The 19,586-nt window shown below is 42.5% G+C and overlaps 1 protein-coding gene across 17 annotated transcripts in view; it reads right to left on the reverse strand.

The window, feature by feature from the left end:
* Nucleotides 1–19,586, reverse strand: part of mycbp2 (MYC binding protein 2) — a 158,912-nt gene that overhangs the window by 57,252 nt on the left and 82,074 nt on the right. For 8 of the 17 annotated variants that reach the window (XM_061879800.1, XM_061879795.1, XM_061879798.1 and 5 more), the window contains 13 exons: nt 19,052–19,274; nt 18,843–18,961; nt 18,661–18,748; nt 18,548–18,597; nt 18,302–18,474; nt 14,707–14,851; nt 14,401–14,646; nt 14,273–14,328; nt 14,083–14,198; nt 13,845–13,942; nt 10,363–10,479; nt 6,962–7,102; nt 143–220 (listed from right to left, as the gene is read on the reverse strand). In XM_061879800.1, coding sequence (XP_061735784.1) covers nt 143–220; nt 6,962–7,102; nt 10,363–10,479; nt 13,845–13,942; nt 14,083–14,198; nt 14,273–14,328; nt 14,401–14,646; nt 14,707–14,851; nt 18,302–18,474; nt 18,548–18,597; nt 18,661–18,748; nt 18,843–18,961; nt 19,052–19,274 — 1,650 coding nt within the window. The remainder of the gene's footprint in view (nt 1–142; nt 221–6,961; nt 7,103–10,362; nt 10,480–13,844; nt 13,943–14,082; nt 14,199–14,272; nt 14,329–14,400; nt 14,647–14,706; nt 14,852–18,301; nt 18,475–18,547; nt 18,598–18,660; nt 18,749–18,842; nt 18,962–19,051; nt 19,275–19,586) is intronic. The other 9 variants (XM_061879804.1, XM_061879803.1, XM_061879796.1 and 6 more) reach the window with 4 other exon arrangements.

The raw sequence follows: 19,586 nt of genomic DNA on the forward strand, positions 1-19,586 counted from the left end.
ACAGTGATACATAAAGAGACACCCATGCAGCTCCACCTTGGACTTATTAACAAGTGACATAAACAAATGAGAATCTACGGGTGTTCGGGTGAGGAGGCGGGGGTCAGACAAGCTATTTATCCCTCTATTTCATACAACTCACCTGTGGCGGGAATATAGTTAAGGGGGTCCACGAGAAAATTCCGATATCCCTGACTCCATGGCTAGCGTTAAAGACACTCTGAGCAACACATCGTGAGACAGTCAAGACACACAGTAGACGAATCGAGAAAAAGAGAGAAGGGAGAGAAAACACAATGTGTGGGATGGGGGGGGGGGGGGGGAGTACAGGGCGCTTAAATATTTTTTTGGAAGAAGATTAATTTTCACTTTGGCTCTTTGGAGAATGCCCCGGGTCAGAAGAGAGGCAAAAAAAAGGACACTGGATTTCTTTGTTTCTGGTGGGGGCGGGGAGGAGACTTCCAAAAAAATGGTATGATACAGTGTGTCATGCTGTTCAGACATGGAAGTCTCTTAGCCACCTAAAGCATCCCGATGCAAAGGTGCAGCTTTGTTCATGAGATCCCATTTTTGGGGTATACCTCCTATAACAACCATAGCGTTGCCTGTCCTGACTGAGTTTTGTTGCCGCGAAATGAAAATCAAAAATCAAGCATAGTTGCATGCCCTGAAAATGCATTGGGAATGGAGGAAAAGCTAACTAAGCTTATTTACTAGCGACATTAGAGGTGTCCAAAGTGCGGCACAAGGGCGCATTTGCGGCCCGCAGTTGCTTTTCGTCAGCACTCTTGTTATTTCTTCCTGGTACCGTTTTTTTCCCCTGGATTTTTCCCTCCATGAAAAAAGTATTCACCGGTATTGCAGCTACGACACAGATCGGGACCACTTTACAGAGACCTCAGCAACACTCAGAAGTGGGGATAGGTTCAGAATCCGGTACTTTTTATTGGCACCGACCGAATACTGCTGGTCCTACTATAAAATCTAACGGTGCCATGCTACGGTCTCTGAGTTGCGCGTAACGCCACTTCTTGGCACTCCTGCACTTGGCGATGACTCCAGCAGCACTGAAAGCAAACTCAGCCAAACTACTTCTAGATAATGCAGCAATTCTCAATGCAAACAAAACAATTGACTTAAAAAACACCCCAGCCTAACTAAAGTAAGGCTCCACTTTTCCAAAACTGCGTTAACTTGGTGCTAATATACATTGGCTTTGCAATTGACATGCTACTATTAGCTTTAGCAATATTACATGGCGAGTTAACACCTTTAAAATGTGTTAATGAAAAATACAACTAAAATGAAAACAAATACGGGTATCAATTCCCTGGTACCGGGAATTGGTAGAGTATCCGTTCAAATGTGGACGGTACCAATCCCTACTCAGGACTAGACTTGTGACAGGCTGTAAAATTTGTTGATGAAAAATACAACTAAAATTAAAGTTACAATCCAACAGCAGGTACAATACTTAACAGTATTAACACTTGTTAAGGGGCAACAAAAGACTAGATACAAAGACTGAACTGACTCGGCAAAACACCATAAACTATACATTACTGCAATCTAACGTCTTGGACTTGCAACTGCAATTGAAAATTAAAATCATACTTAAAAATGACACTTGGAAATATTATAATGAAACAAAATATAACTGGACAGCAGTAAAATCAGCTGTTGTTTAAATGTTGCAATAAAAACATTGATTTTATCATCATAAACAATTAATATTTATTAACACACACAAAAAACAAAAAATGATACGGGTATCGATTCCCTGGTACTGGGAATTGGTAGAGTATCGGTTCAAATGTGGACGGAACCAATCCCTACTCAGGACTAAACTTGTGACAGGCTGCCTCGTAACAAGTTATATGTTACGTGATTCAATCCAATCAGAGCTAGAGAAAGATGGCTGGAGAAGACATCTTTGAGGGATGCCGTCAAGCTGAAGAAGGAGTCCTACCGGGTTCTTTTGGCTCATAGGACTCCAGAGGCAGTGGACAGGTACAGGTACCAACAGGCCAAGTGGTGTGCAGCTTCAGCGGTCACAGAGGCAAAAACTCGGTCATGGGAAGAGTTTGGGGAAGCCATGGAAAATGACTTCCGGATGGCTTCGAAGCGATTCTGGACCACCATCCGCCGCCTCAGGAAGGGGAAGCAGTGCACTGTCAACACCGTGTATGGTGCGGATGGTGTTCTGCTGACCTCAACTGCGGATGTTGTGGATAGGTGGAAGGAATACTTTGAAGACCTCCTCAATCCCACCAACACGTCTTCCTATGAGGAAGCAGTGCCTGGGGAATCTGTGGTGGACTCTCCTATTTCTGGGGCTGAGGTTGCTGAGGTAGTTAAAAAGCTCCTCGGTGGCAAGGCCCCAGGGGTGGATGAGATCCGCCCGGAGTTCCTTAAGGCTCTGGATGCTGTGGGGCTGTCTTGGTTGACAAGACTCTGCAGCATCGCGTGGACATCGGGGGCGGTACCTCTGGATTGGCAGACCGGGGTGGTGGTCCCTCTCTTTAAGAAGGGGGACCGGAGGGTGTGTTCCAACTATCGTGGGATCACACTCCTCAGCCTTCCCGGTAAGGTTTATTCAGGTGTACTGGAGAGGAGGCTACGCCGGATAGTCGAACCTCGGATTCAGGAGGAACAGTGTGGTTTTCGTCCTGGTCGTGGAACTGTGGACCAGCTCTATACTCTCGGCAGGGTTCTTGAGGGTGCATGGGAGTTTGCCCAACCAGTCTACATGTGCTTTGTGGACTTGGAGAAGGCATTCGACCGTGTCCCTCGGGAAGTCCTGTGGGGAGTGCTCAGAGAGTATGGGGTATCGGACTGTCTTATTATGGCAGTCCGATCCCAGTACGATCAGTGTCAGAGCTTGGTCCGCATTGCCGGCAGTAAGTCGGACACGTTTCCAGTGAGGGTTGGACTACGCCAAGGTTGCCCTTTGTCACCGATTCTGTTCATAACTTTTATGGACAGAATTTCTAGGCGCAGTCAAGGCATTGAGGGGTTCTGGTTTGGTGGCCGCGGGATTAGGTCTCTGCTTTTTGCTGACGATGTGGTCCTGTTGGCTTCATCTGGCTGGGATCTTCAGCTCTCACTGGATCGGTTCGCAGCCGAGTGTGAAGCGGCCGGAATGAGAATCAGCACCTCCAAATCCGAGTCCATGGTTCTCTCCCGGAAAAGGGTGGAGTGCCATCTCCGGGTTGGGGAGGAGACCCTGCCCCAAGTGGAGGAGTTCAAGTACCTAGGAGTCTTGTTCACGAGTGGGGGAAGAGTGGATCGTGAGATCGACAGGCGGATCGGTGCGGCGTCTTCAGTAATGCGGACGTTGTACCGATCTGTTGTGGTGAAGAAGGAGCTGAGCCGAAAGGCAAAGCTCTCAATTTACCGGTCGATCTACGTTCCCATCCTCACCTATGGTCATGAGCTTTGGGTCATGACCGAAAGGTTAAGATCACGGGTACAAGCAGCCGAAATGAGTTTCCTCCGCCGTGTGGCGGGGCTCTCCCTTAGAGATAGGGTGAGAAGCTCTGTCATCCGGGAGGAGCTCAAAGTAAAGCCGCTGCTCCCCCACATCGAGAGGAGCCAGATGAGGTGGTTCGGGCATCTGGTCAGGATGCCACCCGAACGCCTCCCGAGGGAGGTGTTTAGGGCACGTCCAACCGGTAGGAGGCCACGGGGAAGACCCAGGACACGTTGGGAAGACTATGTCTCCCGGCTGGCCTGGGAACGCCTCGGGATCCCCCGGGAAGAGCTAGACGAAGTGGCTGGGGAGAGGGAAGTCTGGGCTTCCCTGCTTAGGCTGCTGCCCCCGCGACCCGACCTCGGATAAGCGGAAGAAGATGGATGGATGGATGGATGGACATCTTTGCCAACCTTGAGTAAATATCTTGTCGATTAGGACACTTTTTGTATTTACTGAAAAAAGAGCGGGCAGTTGGTCACTAAGGTTGTCTTGGACTAAGGATTTCCATGGTTGAATATGATTCGTTAGATCTTGTCCATAGCTGCCAATCAGTCTAATCGATGGTGTTGTTTGTTTTTTTAAGACAGAAATAAACAAATTATGATGATATGTATGACTGTATACTGACTGGTCACTGGGTATTAGTAGCATCCTACAGATGCAGATGTAATCGCTCTACCAGGGGTCTTTAACATTTTCCAAGCCAAGGACCCCCCAAACTGATGGAGGAACGGAACAAGGACCCCCTACTTATGTATCCTTTATAAAATTGTGTTTTAATTTAAAACATCACTAAAGGTACCTTGGTATTATGCAATAAGCTATTCAAATAATACAGTATTGCGCAGTTAACAGCTGGCCGAGCAATAGCCTGCTAATCGCTAGTTGACAACTTGGGCCGCTAATCGCTAGCTGGAAAAAGGCACACTAATTACTTGCTGGCCCTAGCACGAGAATCGCCAACTGGCAGCCACGGCCGTTGAGTGGCCTACTCAGTGGGCTAGTATACCTACTCAGTGGCCTAGTGGTTAGAGTGTCCGCCCTGAGATCGGTAGGTTGGGAGTTCAAACCCCTGCCGAGTCAGACCAAAGACTATAAAAAAATGGGACCCATTGCCGCCCTGCTTGGCACTCAGCATCAAGGGTTGGAATTGGGGTTTAAATCACCATTAAGGATTCCCACTGCTCCCCTCACTTCCCAGGGGGTGATCAAGGGGATGGGTCAAATGCAGAGGACAAATTTCACCACACCTAGTGTGTGTGTGACAATCATTGGTACTTTAACTTTAACTTTAATCGCCCGCTAGCAACTAGCGTGCTTATTGCTGGTAAATAGTACACTAACTGCTAGCCGGCTGCAAGAGTGCCAATCCCCAAATAACAGCTAGGTCTGCTAATCACTAGGTGGCAACTAGAGAGCTAATCGCTAGCTTTCTTAAATGGTAACATGAATATAATATAAATATTAATGTTCATATTCACAGCCATTTTTAAACTACACTACAGTGTGTTGGAATGTTAAAAGTATATTTGAAAAAAATATACTTCCTCCCGCCCGAATGCAGCTGAGATAGGCTCCAGCGAACCCCCACGACCGCGAAAGGGAAAAGCGGTAGGAAATGGATGGATAGATGGAAAAATTTCAAAGGAAATAAGAAGTAATATTTTTTTTTTAAAAGTCTAATCAGACAAAAATGTCACGACCCCCCTGCAGTATGTCTGTGGACCACCTATGGGGCGCAGACCTGTGTGTTATTCATTGGATGATTCTTCCAAAGTTGATAAAAAAAAAAACTTACAAAAGGAATAGTCTTTTATAAAAGTACACAAAACAGATCTAATTTGCGACATTCCCTACCTCAAATAAATAGGCTGAATGAACATATTAACACTTTAGAGATTAGACGGATAAGTGAGAAGACATCAAACTTGACTAAATACTGTAGAGGAAGTATAAGTGTTAACAAAATTAACCTATGTGAACTTGCGGAAGGATCATCACCATTGCCAGAGGAGAGCTACATCTCCGGGGCAAGGTGGTGCGTCGGTTTCTAGGCGAACCCTGCATGAAGACCCATCTTCTCAACACGATTTGGAAAAGACTCTTGTGTGCAGACCAATGGTCTACATACAGTAAGAGACGTTGGAGGCCAATAGACGGCCAGCTGTTTATGGACACGTCACACCAGGAAGAGCTCAGTGTTTAGTGACACTGTCTTGGGATACAGCGGACATGACTTTGAGCCCCAGTTAGGGTCTCTTTATTTTCTATTTTGTATTCATTTAACAGCAATTTGTGAGGAAAACGATAAATCCCCTATTTCCCCTTATATATGAGCAAAATGGCTCCTCCACACATTTCAGTTTTTCTGTATGCAACCCTGCTGTGACAAGTTTGGACACCCCTAATCAACAGGATGCAAGTTGCAGCTTTACTCCTTGTCTCAGTGTTAGTCGGTATGCTATTTCAGCGTGTGAGCTGCTTTTCCACATATGCAGTATTTCCTCAAACAGTGGCCTCTACTCTCACAGACACCATGTACCAATTAGTCGTCAGCTTTAAGAAAAATAAAGCCAGCACCTCAAATAGATGCCAATTTTATTTCCCTCTCGAGGAAAAACATGTTACAATGTCTCTTGTGTGGACGAGTGAACAATAGTCACTGACGCGACGTCACGCTTAACAAATCTGTGTCGCTGTCTGAAAGTGCACACTGTTGCGCAGTGCAAACACGGCATTTGTAAAGCTGCTGGCAAGAAGGAAATTTGCCTTGCTGGGCCACAGGAGGAAGTAAAGTTGAGCAGGCAAGGAGTTGAACAGAAGGTTTTTGATCTTGCAAAAACAATTTCAAAAACAGAAGATGCAGCATTTCCCCGACCTTTGCCGTTTATACAAATACAGGCCAAAGCTTTAATACTTTAGCACAAAAAAAAAAGAAAAAAAGGAAAAATGTCTGCTTTTACAGGCAGTTAAAAAAAATCTATTTTTTAAAATGTTACACTTTAATATTATTTCATTTAAAAATCATTATTAATTCAGGCAAAAGACAATGTAATAAATCAAACTTTTTTGTAAAAAAATATTTTTTCGCCTTGTAAATCAAACTTATCATTCTCATTATTAAAAATAATATTACTATTAATACAAATCCCGCCACCCTTACCCTGAGTTGTCTCATGGTACTCTCTGCAGTTGATAAAATGAACACCCTAGGTCACTAAATGAGGAAATACGGTCCATTCTGGTGAACATTCCACCTTTAAGCATCACTTCATTGCATGCGGCTGCATTTCCTTTCGCTGCCTCAGTACAAGGTGTTATTCAAACAAACATTACATGCAAAGGGCGCCCCTATTGGTTGATACACATTGGTCCAAATAAACATGCTTCGTGTACATTTTGGGGGAGAGGGCTCCGAAAACTTGAAACGCCAAACTCACTGACTGGCCAAAACCTCTGTCAGAGTGCAGTTGCATCTTTACTTACGTCGGCTGGGACCAGAAGGCTCCTGCCCAGATGCTGGTTAAAAGAGAGGCACCAGGCCTCAGTGTAACCATTCATGCTGGGAACATACTTCTTTATGGTTTCGTCATTGAGTTTGAGCCACACACCATCATCGTTGTGGATCTAAAAAAGGATGCGGAGGGGGTTGAACAAGCAACAGAGCAGAGCACAGCCATGCCGTACGATTACTATGTAAACAGAATGGGTTTGAAAGTACACGCACGCACGCACGCACGCACGCACGCACGCACGCACGCACGCACGCACGCACGCACGCACGCACGCACGCACGCACGCACGCACGCACGCACGCACGCACGCACGCACGCACGCACGCACGCACGCACGCACGCACGCACGCACACACACACACACACACACACACACACACACACACACACACACAACTCTCTTGAGACTTCATGAAAGATGGGGTTTTACCTAAACAGTATCTTAAAAGTGAAACATTTTAGGGAGTTTAAAAGGTAATTACACACAACATTTACAAGCCAAATAATGATTCTAACAGTAAGACATTAACTTGGAGAATGATAAATTGCTTGCTTGGATACATTTTTTTTAAATGTACCCTTGTAATTGAATAACTTTCTTCAACATTTGAACTATCATGGGACGGCGTGGCGCAGTGGAAGAGTGGCCGTGCGCAACCCGAGGGTCCCTGGTTCAAATCCCACCTAGTACCAACCTCGTCACGTCCGTTGTGTCCTGAGCAAGACACTTCACCCTTGCTCCTGATGGGTGCTGGTTGGCGCCTTGCATGGCAGCTCCCTCCATCAGTGTGTGAATGTGTGTGTGAATGTGTGTGTGAATGGGTAAATGTGGAAGTAGTGTCAAAGCGCTTTGAGTACCTTGAAGGTAGAAAAGCGCTATACAAGTACAACCCATTTATCATTTATCATAACAACTCAAAGCCGGACTTTAGACAGCCCTTACACGGCCAACATAGTGTGAAAAGAGCTTGATAGGTAACACCTTCAAACAACAAAACAGTAATTTGTCATAGCTGCGCCTCAGACCAAAGTGTTAAAGTTTGAGTAAGAATTAGGCAGTATACCATCTATAAAATACATTTACGACGAGTGCCACACCGAGCTAAATACTACGGGCACTTAACAATTTGATCAAATTCCGATTCCTTGGGTGACAATTTGATTCAAAAGCGATTCTCGATTCAAGCAGATTCTTGCAATGTATTATTTGGTATTATAATTACAATTAAACTTTTTTAAAACATGTTGCAGGTTAGAAAAGTTCCTTCTCGCTGCATGAAGATGGCCTGAAAATGTATTTTTAAAAACTAATTCTAAAAATAAAAAAATAAAAAAAAATAATTAATTGATAAAAGTATTGGGATAAATAAGAATCTCGATTCGGATGTGAACTGATTGTTTTGTGTACCCTTACTAGCTAGTCAGCCACTAGCGTGCTAGCAACAATTACTAAACAATTGTTGTTCTCCTCCTCCTGATGTTTTCCGTATTTTTCAGACTATAAATCGCAGTTTTTTTCATAGTTTGGCCAGGGGTGCGACTTATACTCAGGAACGGCTTATGTGTGAAATTTTTAACACATTACTGTAAAATATCAAATACTATTATTTAGCCCATTCACGTAAGAGACTAGACGTATAAGATTTCATGGGATTTAGCGATTAGGAGTGACAGATTCTTTGGTAAACGTATAGCATGTTCTATATGTTAGAGTTATTTGAATGACTCTTACCATAATATGTCACGTTAACATACCAGGCACCTTCTCAGTTGGTTATTTATGCTTCATATAACGTACACTTATTCAGCCTGTTGTTCACTATTCTTTATTTATTTTAAATTGCCTTTCAAATGTCTATCCTTGGTGTTGGGTTTTATCAAATAAATTTACCCAAAAAATGTGACTTATACTCCAGTGCGACTTATATATGCTATTTTTCTTTTAAAAATGTGCTAGGTTTCCAGGGTGCAGGCACCGCTGCTGCTCAATGCTCCCCTCATCTCCCAGGGGGTAATCAAGGGTGATGGGTCAAATGCAGACAATAATTTCGCCGCACCTAGTGTGTGTGTAACAATCATTGGTACTTTAAGTTTAAGGTTTTCCTTTAACTTAGGCAGTGAGGTTCGTATAATACAGAACTAAAGTATGCAGGTGGCCACTTTGATTCTTATTTTACATTTAAGGTGCAGCGTAAGTATTCCAAGAATGCAAGGCTATCTGAACAAATATTTGCACCTTAGTCCTGTGTTATCTGTGACAAAGCAAATTAGCGCACTATAGTGGGGCAAAAAAGTATTTAGTCAGCCACCGATTCTGCACGTTCTCCCACTTAAAATGATGACAGAGGTCTGTAATTTTCATCATAGGTACACTTCAACTGTGAAAGACAGAATGTGAAAAAAAAAATCCAGGAATTTACATTGTAGGATTTTTAAAGAATGTATTTGTAAACATATGGTGGAAAATAAGTATTTGGTCAACCATTCAAAGCTCTCACTGATGGAAGGAGGTTTTGGCTCAAAATCTCATGATACATGGCCCCATTCATTCTTTCCTTAACATGGATCAATCGTCCTGTCCCCTTAGCAGAAAAACAGCCCCAAAGCATGATGTTTCCACCCCCATGCTTCACAGTCGGTATGGTGTTCTTGGAATGCAACTCAGTATTCTTCTTCCTCCAAACACGACGAGTTGAATTTATGCCAAAAAGTTATATTTTGGTTTCCTCTGACCACATGACATTCTCTCAATCCTCTGCTGTATTATCCATGCATCCATTTTGAGTTTATACCAAAATGGATACATTGATGATACAGCAGAGGATTGGGAGAAGAATACTGAGTTGCATCCCAAGAACACCACACCTACTGTGAAGCATGGGGGTGGAAACATCATGCTTTGGGGCTGTTTTTCTGCCAAAGGGACAGGACGATTGTTCTGTGTTAAGGAAAGGATGAATGGGACCATGTATTGTGAGATTTTGAGCCAAAACCTCCTTCCATCAGTGAGAGCTTTGAATGGTTGACCAAATACTTCTTTTCCACCATAATTTACAAATAAATTCTTTAAAATTCCTACAATGTGAATTCCTGGATTTTTTTTCACATTCTGTCTCTCACAGTTGAAGTGTACCTATGATGAAAATTAAAGACCTCTGTCATCATTTTAAGTGGGAGAACTTGCACAATCGGTGGCTGACTAAATACTGTTTTGCCCGCTGTATTTAATAATATAACGCACTGATTCTAATTAAAAAATAGGCCACGGTCCGATATCAATTGGTTGCAGTTTGGACACACTTATGAGCGTTCATATTATGAGTTCTTCAAAGAAAAAAAAACTGATTGAAGATGTCTGACAACTTCAATTACCTCGTCGATGAAAGTGATGGTGCCATTGACATGCACTTTGCCTATTTGTTCGCTCTGCAGGGAGGGGTGACTGCGCACACGCAGGCCTGCGCTATCCTTGGACACAAATTTGCGAACCTGAGAGAAGCAGAGGGGAGACGGTGTGTGAACCGCAGCAGCAAAGAAGAAGAGAACCCAAAAAAAGGAGGTCAGCCAGAAGAAGCAGGAGGAGGACGCGTGCACTGAAGGACAAAGAACCGCAGGGTGAGGTCTGCGTCAGTTCCGCTTTCACATCATCACAAACCACATTCACGTAAAAGAGGGGAAATACACACACGGAGCAGATAGAGGTTGCATCCTGTTGCTTGTTTCCCCATTAGAAAACAAAGTTTCCACCACAATGATGATTTTGTGCCCACAAGTCCCAAAAAAAAGCATAACCAAGGCCTCAATGCATGAGTTTCTGTTGGATAAGTCAGCAGACAATGTCTTGTCAGGGCTGTAAAGGGATGGAATTTCCTAAAAACATCTCTTGACTCTTCCAATGGAAGTTTAGCTAAATAATTACAAATATGAAATACTAATTTAAAGGAATACATAGGTAATTACAAATGCAACGATTACCGGTATTCATAATAAACTTACAAATTGGTGATATTACTAATTTCCTGGAGACAAACACTAAAGCGTCGCTGATCTCCAGCTAGCAGCCAGCGCCACTGTTCGCAAGCAAGCTAAAATGCTATCATTAATAAAAGAGACATTAACATCTTTCCTCATTACCAACATCATACCCAATCTAATATAATTGCTGTACGAAAATCCAGAAATGATGTGGTACATGCTTTGTGTGGGAAAGCTATTACCAGTAAATATAATAAAATATAATTTTTCTACGTATTTTCAAAGTGTACTGTATTTTTCTATGTAGAGTATCAACAATGTTATAAATACAAAAAAGTATTATTATTGTGTTTGATATGTTTTTGTTTTGATAAGTAGAGATGACATATGTATATATGTGTTTTTTAATTTTACATCTAAAACTCTCCAAAAATTAGATTTTTCTTATAAGAAAATATGTTTAATCAAAACATATTAACTAATAATATATTCCATATCTTTTGAATGTACAACCTAAATATTATGCTAATAAGCAGACTATAATACAACCTATGAATAGCATAGTACTTCAAATTCTTTCAGTTGTCAAAAATAATTGAAAAGAAAAAACATGTATTAATTTGTGTTATTTTTTTCAGAATGTTTCGTGCAGCAATGGACAAATGCACAGCTCATACAAGGGGTGTGGCCTCAATAGTCGTGCAGAAAATTGCTGCAATGTGTATAGAAGAGAGTGATGCACAATGAAAAAAACATTGTTTTAAATGTAGTTGCTGTAACTTGAATTACTTTTCTACTCTACTGAAGTACTACATAGTACAGTGGAACCTATATTTACCAATTTAATATAATTATTGAACAGGGTTCATAAATTGAAAAATATCCATACATTGAAACACAATTTCTCCATAAGAAACAATGTATTTTTGTTCTTCTATTTCAGCCTAATTCACTCCACTGCAAGAGACAGACTTCTTCACCAATTTTCCATTTTCCAACCTATTCTCTGCCAAGCAATGCCACTCTGTGCTGTTAATTCATCCCTCCATCTTCTGCTTTGTCGCCTTCTTTAGGAGTCTATTCTGTTGGCTTGTGTGTCCATCAACATGTTTCTATTCAATGGTCAACATCATATCCTGCACTCTTGACTTCTGCCTTAGGTCTGTATTTGAAACGCTGTTCCGTCACCTTAAGTCATTTCTCCAAACGTTTGATTATTTCGGCACCATATCATAGAACAATGTGAATCAATCAATCAATCAATCAATCAATCAATCAATGTTTATTTATATAGCCCCAAATCACAAATGTCTCAAAGGACTGCACAAATCATTACGACTACAACATCCTCGGAAGAACCTACAAAAGGGCAAGGAAAACTCACACCCAGTGGGCAAGGAGAATTCACATCTAGTGGGACGCCAGTGACAATGCTGACTATGAGAAACCTGGGAGGATGGGTTGCAGCCTTGACAGAAGTCCATGTATTAATAAAGGTTTGTAAACTTTCAACACAATATAAAGTGTAGATAGACTGATTAGATAGTACTTTATTTATTCCTTCAGGAAAATTAAAATTTTCAGCACAAACCCATTCAAGATAAGACAAACATTAAAGGGAGACAGAACAGGATCGCTGACAGATCTGCCGGCTTCCAGCACCCCTTACAAAAAAGGTGAGATACAGGTAAACAAGTGGGGGGGAATGGGAGAAAAAAATTGAAGATTAAAATAAAAATAAAAATTAAAGATTAAAATAAAAATTAAAATTAAAAATCGGTCTAAGCCTGGGCCCTGGAGAGGGGGTTCAGACTGACGCCAAGGGAAAAAAACAACTACTCATAGCCATAGTACACATCCCTCTCACATGTGTGTAAGAGGGAAACATCAAACATCAAAGAAGAGGGAAACATCAAAGAAGACAAGGGACATTAAAGACAATAAAGCAGCGGATACAACTGTCACTTCTACATACAGCTATGAATAAAAAGTAAAAGAAACATATACACTGTGGTGGCCTCTGCGGTGTTCCACGCCATTGTCTGCTGTATCGTGTATAAGTGTATTAAATAAATATATAACCTCCTTGTTATGTCTGTTTCATATACAGTTATGTATATGAAACAGACATAACAAGAAGGTTACACATCTATTTAATGAAAAGCCAAAACAACAAACTGTGCCAACGAGCACACACACAGAAGAGCCATTGGTGCCCCAACAAACGATCAGAAATCACAAATATCTTGGGGTTGGGGGTATGTGGGGGTGCGTGCGCCTTAAAAGAATCGCTGCTGAACGAGAGTAGTTCTTTTCTTTGCTGTGAAGTAAGTAATTCCTCTTTGAATTGTTTTTTTCCCAGAAAAGTCCAGTATCATCGCAATTAAAACTTGCCCCGGTACAAAGCCTGCTTCGATGATTCTTCCATACTTGTGAGCATTATTTAAGTACTGTCCCTTTTCTTTCCACGCTGGCCTGTTGTTTTTTTTGTGACTAATACAGAGTTACAAAAATGGACAACACTTGTCAAAAGGGGAAAGAACACACAAAAGGCACACACGCTGAAGCTCTGAGTAAGTGACGTGGAGGTGGTGCGCTTCTGCAACAATGCTGCGCCCTGCTTTTTGCTTACAGGCGTGGCACAAAATGATTGACGTGTTCGTACACAGAGACATGGTTCGCACACGGGAGGCAAATTTGGCTCGATCTAAAAGTCGGTAAAGTGAAAAGTTGGCAAATAGAGAGGTTTGTAAATTGATGTTCCACTGTATACTACTAGTATAGTGTATAAGGGGACTGACATCAGGTGTTTGAGGTCTGGAGGTAATTTGTCGAGTCCAGCATTATGACATTTTTTTTACTTTCAATATGAAGCTCACCTTGCTGGGCTGCGGCTCGGCCTTGGGTTTGACCATCTGTGTGCCAGGCGGGATCATGCCTTTAGGAGGGTCTTTGACTTCAACCTCCAAACCAGCATCTAGAACGTGCATCGTTCCGAATACATTTTAAACAGGAAATTGACATTGTTGGTTGTAGACCACCGCTCCATATCCCATTAGGTATCCTCCAATTATGGATGACTCAGAATATGAAACAGAAGCGCTAAGTGGAACACACCTATTTCAATTCCATCGATGGTGACGTGAATTGTGTAGAGGCCGACGGCTCCCGGGGTCCAGTTAGCACTGTAGGTTCCATCAGTGTTGGCACGTATCAGCATGTTCTCACTGGGCCTGAATGAGATAAACAATGTCAAAATAAACATACTAAACAATATCTCTGATTGATTCTTTGTGATCGCAGGCACCTTTTAGGAGTAGGGGAAGCAAATCGTAGCTCTTCAAAAGAGTAGCTCTCATATGCCTGGAAAAACAAGAAGGTGGAATGAATAACGATCTGGTCAGGTGAGGTCAAAGTCAGCGGCATTAGGCTGACCTTCATCATGGTGATGGCGATGTAACGAGCTTCTTTAACGATCATAGGTTCGTATGTGGCCTCCAGCTTGGGCGCTGGCAGACCTCCAAAAGTGAGGTCAGGTCCAGAAGATGAGGAAGAGGAGGAGGTGGCGGCAGTGGAGGAGGAGGTGGTCCCGGGTAGTCTCTGCAGCTTTTTCATGTTCTCAGGCTGCATTGATTTCTTTTGAGAAACAGGCACGGCCTTCACCTCCACCTGGAGATGAAACTGAAGAATTTTTAGTTCTGTTACTGACGATCTCTGATGCACACAATCTGTATTACCGACCTTCATGTTCGGTACATGCACCACATCCCCATACTGGTCTTTGGTCTGCACGACAATGGTAGCCGGCCAACCGCAGCGTATATCGTCTTTGTTCAGGATCAGAGACGTCTTCTGGGGGTCTGCGTAGGAGTCCGGTTGCAGCCACCTTGACGAAAAACGCCCAAAACAACAATCAAAACCTGGAGGTTTGCTATTCCACCTCACAGTACCATCTTGGCTTGGCTCCAGACAAGACACGACTCTTGTATTTAATTCTTGGCATGTTATGTAATGTGATGGATGTTATCCAGGAGGAGACTGAGGGCAAAAAAACATGTGGCACACATTAATACTGTATCCAGAACTATGGCACAGCAACAGTGGAAGCTCATTTTTAGTAGGTGTCCAAGAGGAGACTAAGGGCAGCGACAATAGCATCAAAGTGAAGTCTGTTGATTATATTATACAGTGTCCAGAACTCTGGCAGGGTAACAAGGTGAGCTTATTTTAGCAGGTGTCCTTAAAATATATCCAAGAAGAGACTAAGGGCAGCGAGAAAAGCGGCAATGTTTGAGTCTGTTCAGTATAATACTGCAGTGTCCAGAACTATGGCACAGCAACAGTGTAAGTTAATTTTAGAAGACGTGCCTTAATTAATATCCAAGAGGAGACTGAGGGCAGCTAGAATTGCATCAAAGTGAAATTTGTGGAGTACAATATTACATTGTCTAAAACTATGGCACAGCAACAGGGTGACTTAATTTTAGCAGGTGTCCTTAAATTACATCCAAGAGGAGACTAAGGGCAGCGATAAAAATGGCAACGTGGAGTCATAGGAGAACAATACTACAGTGTTAAAACTATGGCAGAGCAACAAGGTGAGCTCATTTTAGCAACTGTACCTAAATTATATCAAAGAGGAGACAAAGGGCAGCGATAAAAATAGCAACGTGGAGTCATAGGAGAACAATACTACAGTGTTAAAACTATGGCAGAGCAACAAGGTGAGCTCATTTTAGCAACTGTACCTAAATTATATCAAAGAGGAGACAAAGGGCAGCGAATAAAGTGTTTGAGTCTGTTCAGTATAAGACTGCAGTGTCCAGAACGATGGCACACCAATGAGGTGAGCTAATTTTAGAAGGTGTACCTTAGAATATATCCAAGAAGAAACTGAGGGCAGTGAGAAATGCAGCAAAGTGACATTTGGTACAGTACAATATTAAAATGTCTAAAACTATGGCACAGCAACAGGGTGACTTAATTTTAGCAGGTGTCCTTAAATTATATCCAAGTGGAGAGTACGGGCAGCGATAAAAATGGCAAAGTTGAGTCACAGGAGAACAATACTACAGTGTTAGAACTTTGGCAGAGCAACAAGGTGAGCTCATTTTAGCAACTGTACCTAAATTATATCGAAGAGGAGACAAAGGGCAGCGAATAAAGTGTTTAAGTTTGAGTCTGTTCAGTATAAGACTGCAGTGTCCAGAACGATGGCACACCAATGAGGTGAGCTAATTTTAGAAGGTGTACCTTAGAATATATCCAAGAAGAGACTGAGGGCAGTGAGAATTGCAATAAAGTGAAATTTGTGGAGTATAATATTAAAGTTTCTAAAACTATGGCACAGCAACAGGGTGACTTAATTTTAGCAGGTGTCCTTAAATTACATCCAAGAGGAGACTAAGAGCAGCGATAAAAATGGCAACGTGAACTCATAGGAGAACAATACTACAGTGTTAAAACTATGGCAGAGCAACAAGGTGAGCTCATTTTAGCAACTGTACCTAAATGATATAGAAGAGGAGACAAAGGACAGCGAAAAAAGTGGTTAAGTTTGAGTCTGTTCAGTATAAGACTGCAGTGTCCAGAACGATGGCACACCAATGAGGTGAGCTAATTTTAGAAGGTGTACCTTAGAATATATCCAAGAAGAGACTGGAAGCAGTGAGAAATGCATCAAAGTGAAATTTGTGGAGTATAATATTAAAGTGTCTAAAACTATGGAACTGCAACAGGATGACTTAATTTTAGCAGGTGTCCTTGAATTATATCGAAGAGGAGATTAAGGGCAGCGATAAATGTGGCAAAGTAGAGTCATTGGAGAACAATACTACAGTGTTAAAACTTATGGCAGAGCAACAAGGTGAGCTCATTTTAGCAGGAGTACCTAAATTATATCCAAGAGGAGACAAAGGGCAGCAAAAAAAGTGGTTAAGTTTGAGTCTGTTCAGTATAAGACTGCAGTGTCCAGAACGATGGCACACCAATGAGGTGAGCTAATTTTAGAAGGTGTACCTTAGAATATATCCAAGAAGAAACTGAGGGCAGTGACAATTGCATCAAAGTGAAATTTGTGGAGTATAATATTAAAGTGTCTAAAACTATGGCACAGCAACAGGGGTGACTTAATTTTAGCAAGTGTCCTTAAATAATATCCAAGAGGAGACTACGGGCAGCGATAAAAATGGCAAAGTGGAGTCACAGGAGAACAATACTACAGTGTTAGAACTATGGCAGAGCAACAAGGTGAGCTCATTTTAGCAGGTGTACCTAAATTATATCCAAGAGGAGACAAAGGGCAGCGAAAAAAGTGGTTAAGTTTAAATCTGTTCAGTATAATACTGCAGTGTCCAGAACGATGGCACACCAATGAGGTGAGCTAATTTTAGAAGGTGTACCTTAGAATATATCCAAGAAGAAACTGAGGGCAGTGACAATTGCATCAAAGTGAAATTTGTGGAGTATAATATTAAAGTGTCTAAAACTATGGCACAGCAACAGGGGTGACTTAATTTTAGCAAGTGTCCTTAAATAATATCCAAGAGGAGACTACGGGCAGCGATAAAAATGGCAAAGTGGAGTCACAGGAGAACAATACTACAGTGTTAGAACTATGGCAGAGCAACAAGGTGAGCTCATTTTAGCAGGTGTACCTAAATTATATCCAAGAGGAGACAAAGGGCAGCGAAAAAAGTGGTTAAGTTTAAATCTGTTCAGTATATACTGCAGTGTCCAGAACGATGGCACACCAATGAGGTGAGCTGATTTTAGAAGGTGTACCTTAAAATATATCCAAGAGGAGACTGAGGGCTACAAGAAAAGCGGCAAAGTTGAGACTATGGAGCACAGGGTTAGGGTTACCTTGATCCTAACCCTAATCCTAACTCTGCAGTGTCCAGGGGATAGGGCACAGCAACAGGGTTATCTAAAGTTAATTGTCCTCAAATCTTATCCAAGAGTAGATGGAGAGCAACGAGAAAGCAGAGCACTGCGGAAAAGTGGAGACTGTGGAGTAAAGAGTACTGCAGCGTCCAGAAATAAGACACGACATCAGGGAAAACTAATGTTAGCATGTCTTTAAATTTGATCCAAGAGGACACTAGGGGCAGTAACAAAACGGAGCGTTGCGTTTATTTCATGTAATTTCTAGCTGTGTTTAATGAATTAATACAATAACAAATCTGTTTGAGTGCTAGAAATAGTCCTCGACTTGTAGTTCCTTACTTTTCAGGGGAAACGAATCAATAGCAAATAGAGCCAAGCAAGTACCAAACAGTGAAAAGGGACTTTAAGAGATCCACAGAAAATAACACTGAAAATGAAAATGCAGGACCTTGCTAGGCGTCCTCCACTCGAGGTCTGTACACATGTGATGAAGTCCTCCAGGAACGAGTGCTCGTTGGTTTGGAGGTGCAGGGGTAAGTTCCCTTCCAGGGCCTCTAGGATGATGGGAGGGTGGGACAAGGCCAGACCCTTGCCCAAGATCCCTGCATGGGCTTTACACACCTAAACAAGGACAAATCAATCAATAAGAAAGGCACCAATGAAGGGAACTATGAATTCAATTTAAGTAGCTCACCTGAAGGGAGGCCTCTTCTAAGATCTCTAGGTCCTCCTCCAATTCATTGCCTGAAGTGACAACAATCATTTAAAAGAAGCATTATTTCATCACTAGCACTATTACTATTATACCTATAGGGAGTGCCAGGTCTTTCTTCATCAGCGCTGCGGCACACACACTGCCCAAGTACGCCAGCTCCTTCTCCAGCTGGATGATACCCTGCAATGTCAAAGAGTGATTCATCAGACAGGTAACGTGACTTTCAGCTTTTATTCTGCGCTTAAAACAGACAAATAGAGATGGGCAGCCGTACCTCATCAGGAGCTGGGTTGAATTCATAACCCACAGCCACACACTTAAAGCCGTAGAAGCACGCCTTCTCATCTTTCACATAATCCGAAGCGGTTTCCAGCGAAAACAGAACTTCATTTCCTGTAGAGAAATGAAAATGCCCCCAAAATAAAACATAAAGTGGATGCTCCAGAAGGCATTACAGCGATGCGAGGTCAAGCTTCGCCTTACCCGGCAACACAAGAACTGTGGTGGGCCAGCCCGTGGTGCCTGAGAACTTCCTGAGTTCGGTCCAAGTGTTGATGGTGTCGTGGACCAGAGGTTTGCCCCCCATGCAGGACAGGTGGAGGGTGCGGCTGGGGATGAGGAGGCGCAGGACGTCCTCCGGCTGAGCTGTGCCACACTGCAGATCGAACTCGATGCTGGTCCAGCGCACGCAGTCAGGGAAGGAGACCTGGTGAAAGCCAAGAGTCAAACTAGAGATATGTGCATTCAGGGGATGCAGGGAAATATCCCATTTTGGAACATACAAAGGTAAACAAAAACAAAAAACACGACAACGGCTGTAATTTGTTATTATAGATTTTAACAAATAATTTCTAGCTGAGATGATATACTAACAGTAGACACCAATTCCATTGTAAAATTGATTCAAGCATTCAAGGAGCTTTATTGTCATACCAGCACACATGGGATGGCACAAAATTTAGAACCTGAGAACCCAGATTTAGCCCAATAAGTACCACACGAATGATAGTATGTACAT

The sequence above is a fragment of the Nerophis ophidion genome, linkage group LG19 (assembly GCF_033978795.1).
Source record: "Nerophis ophidion isolate RoL-2023_Sa linkage group LG19, RoL_Noph_v1.0, whole genome shotgun sequence".
In the NCBI taxonomy this organism is placed as follows: domain Eukaryota; kingdom Metazoa; phylum Chordata; class Actinopteri; order Syngnathiformes; family Syngnathidae; genus Nerophis; species Nerophis ophidion.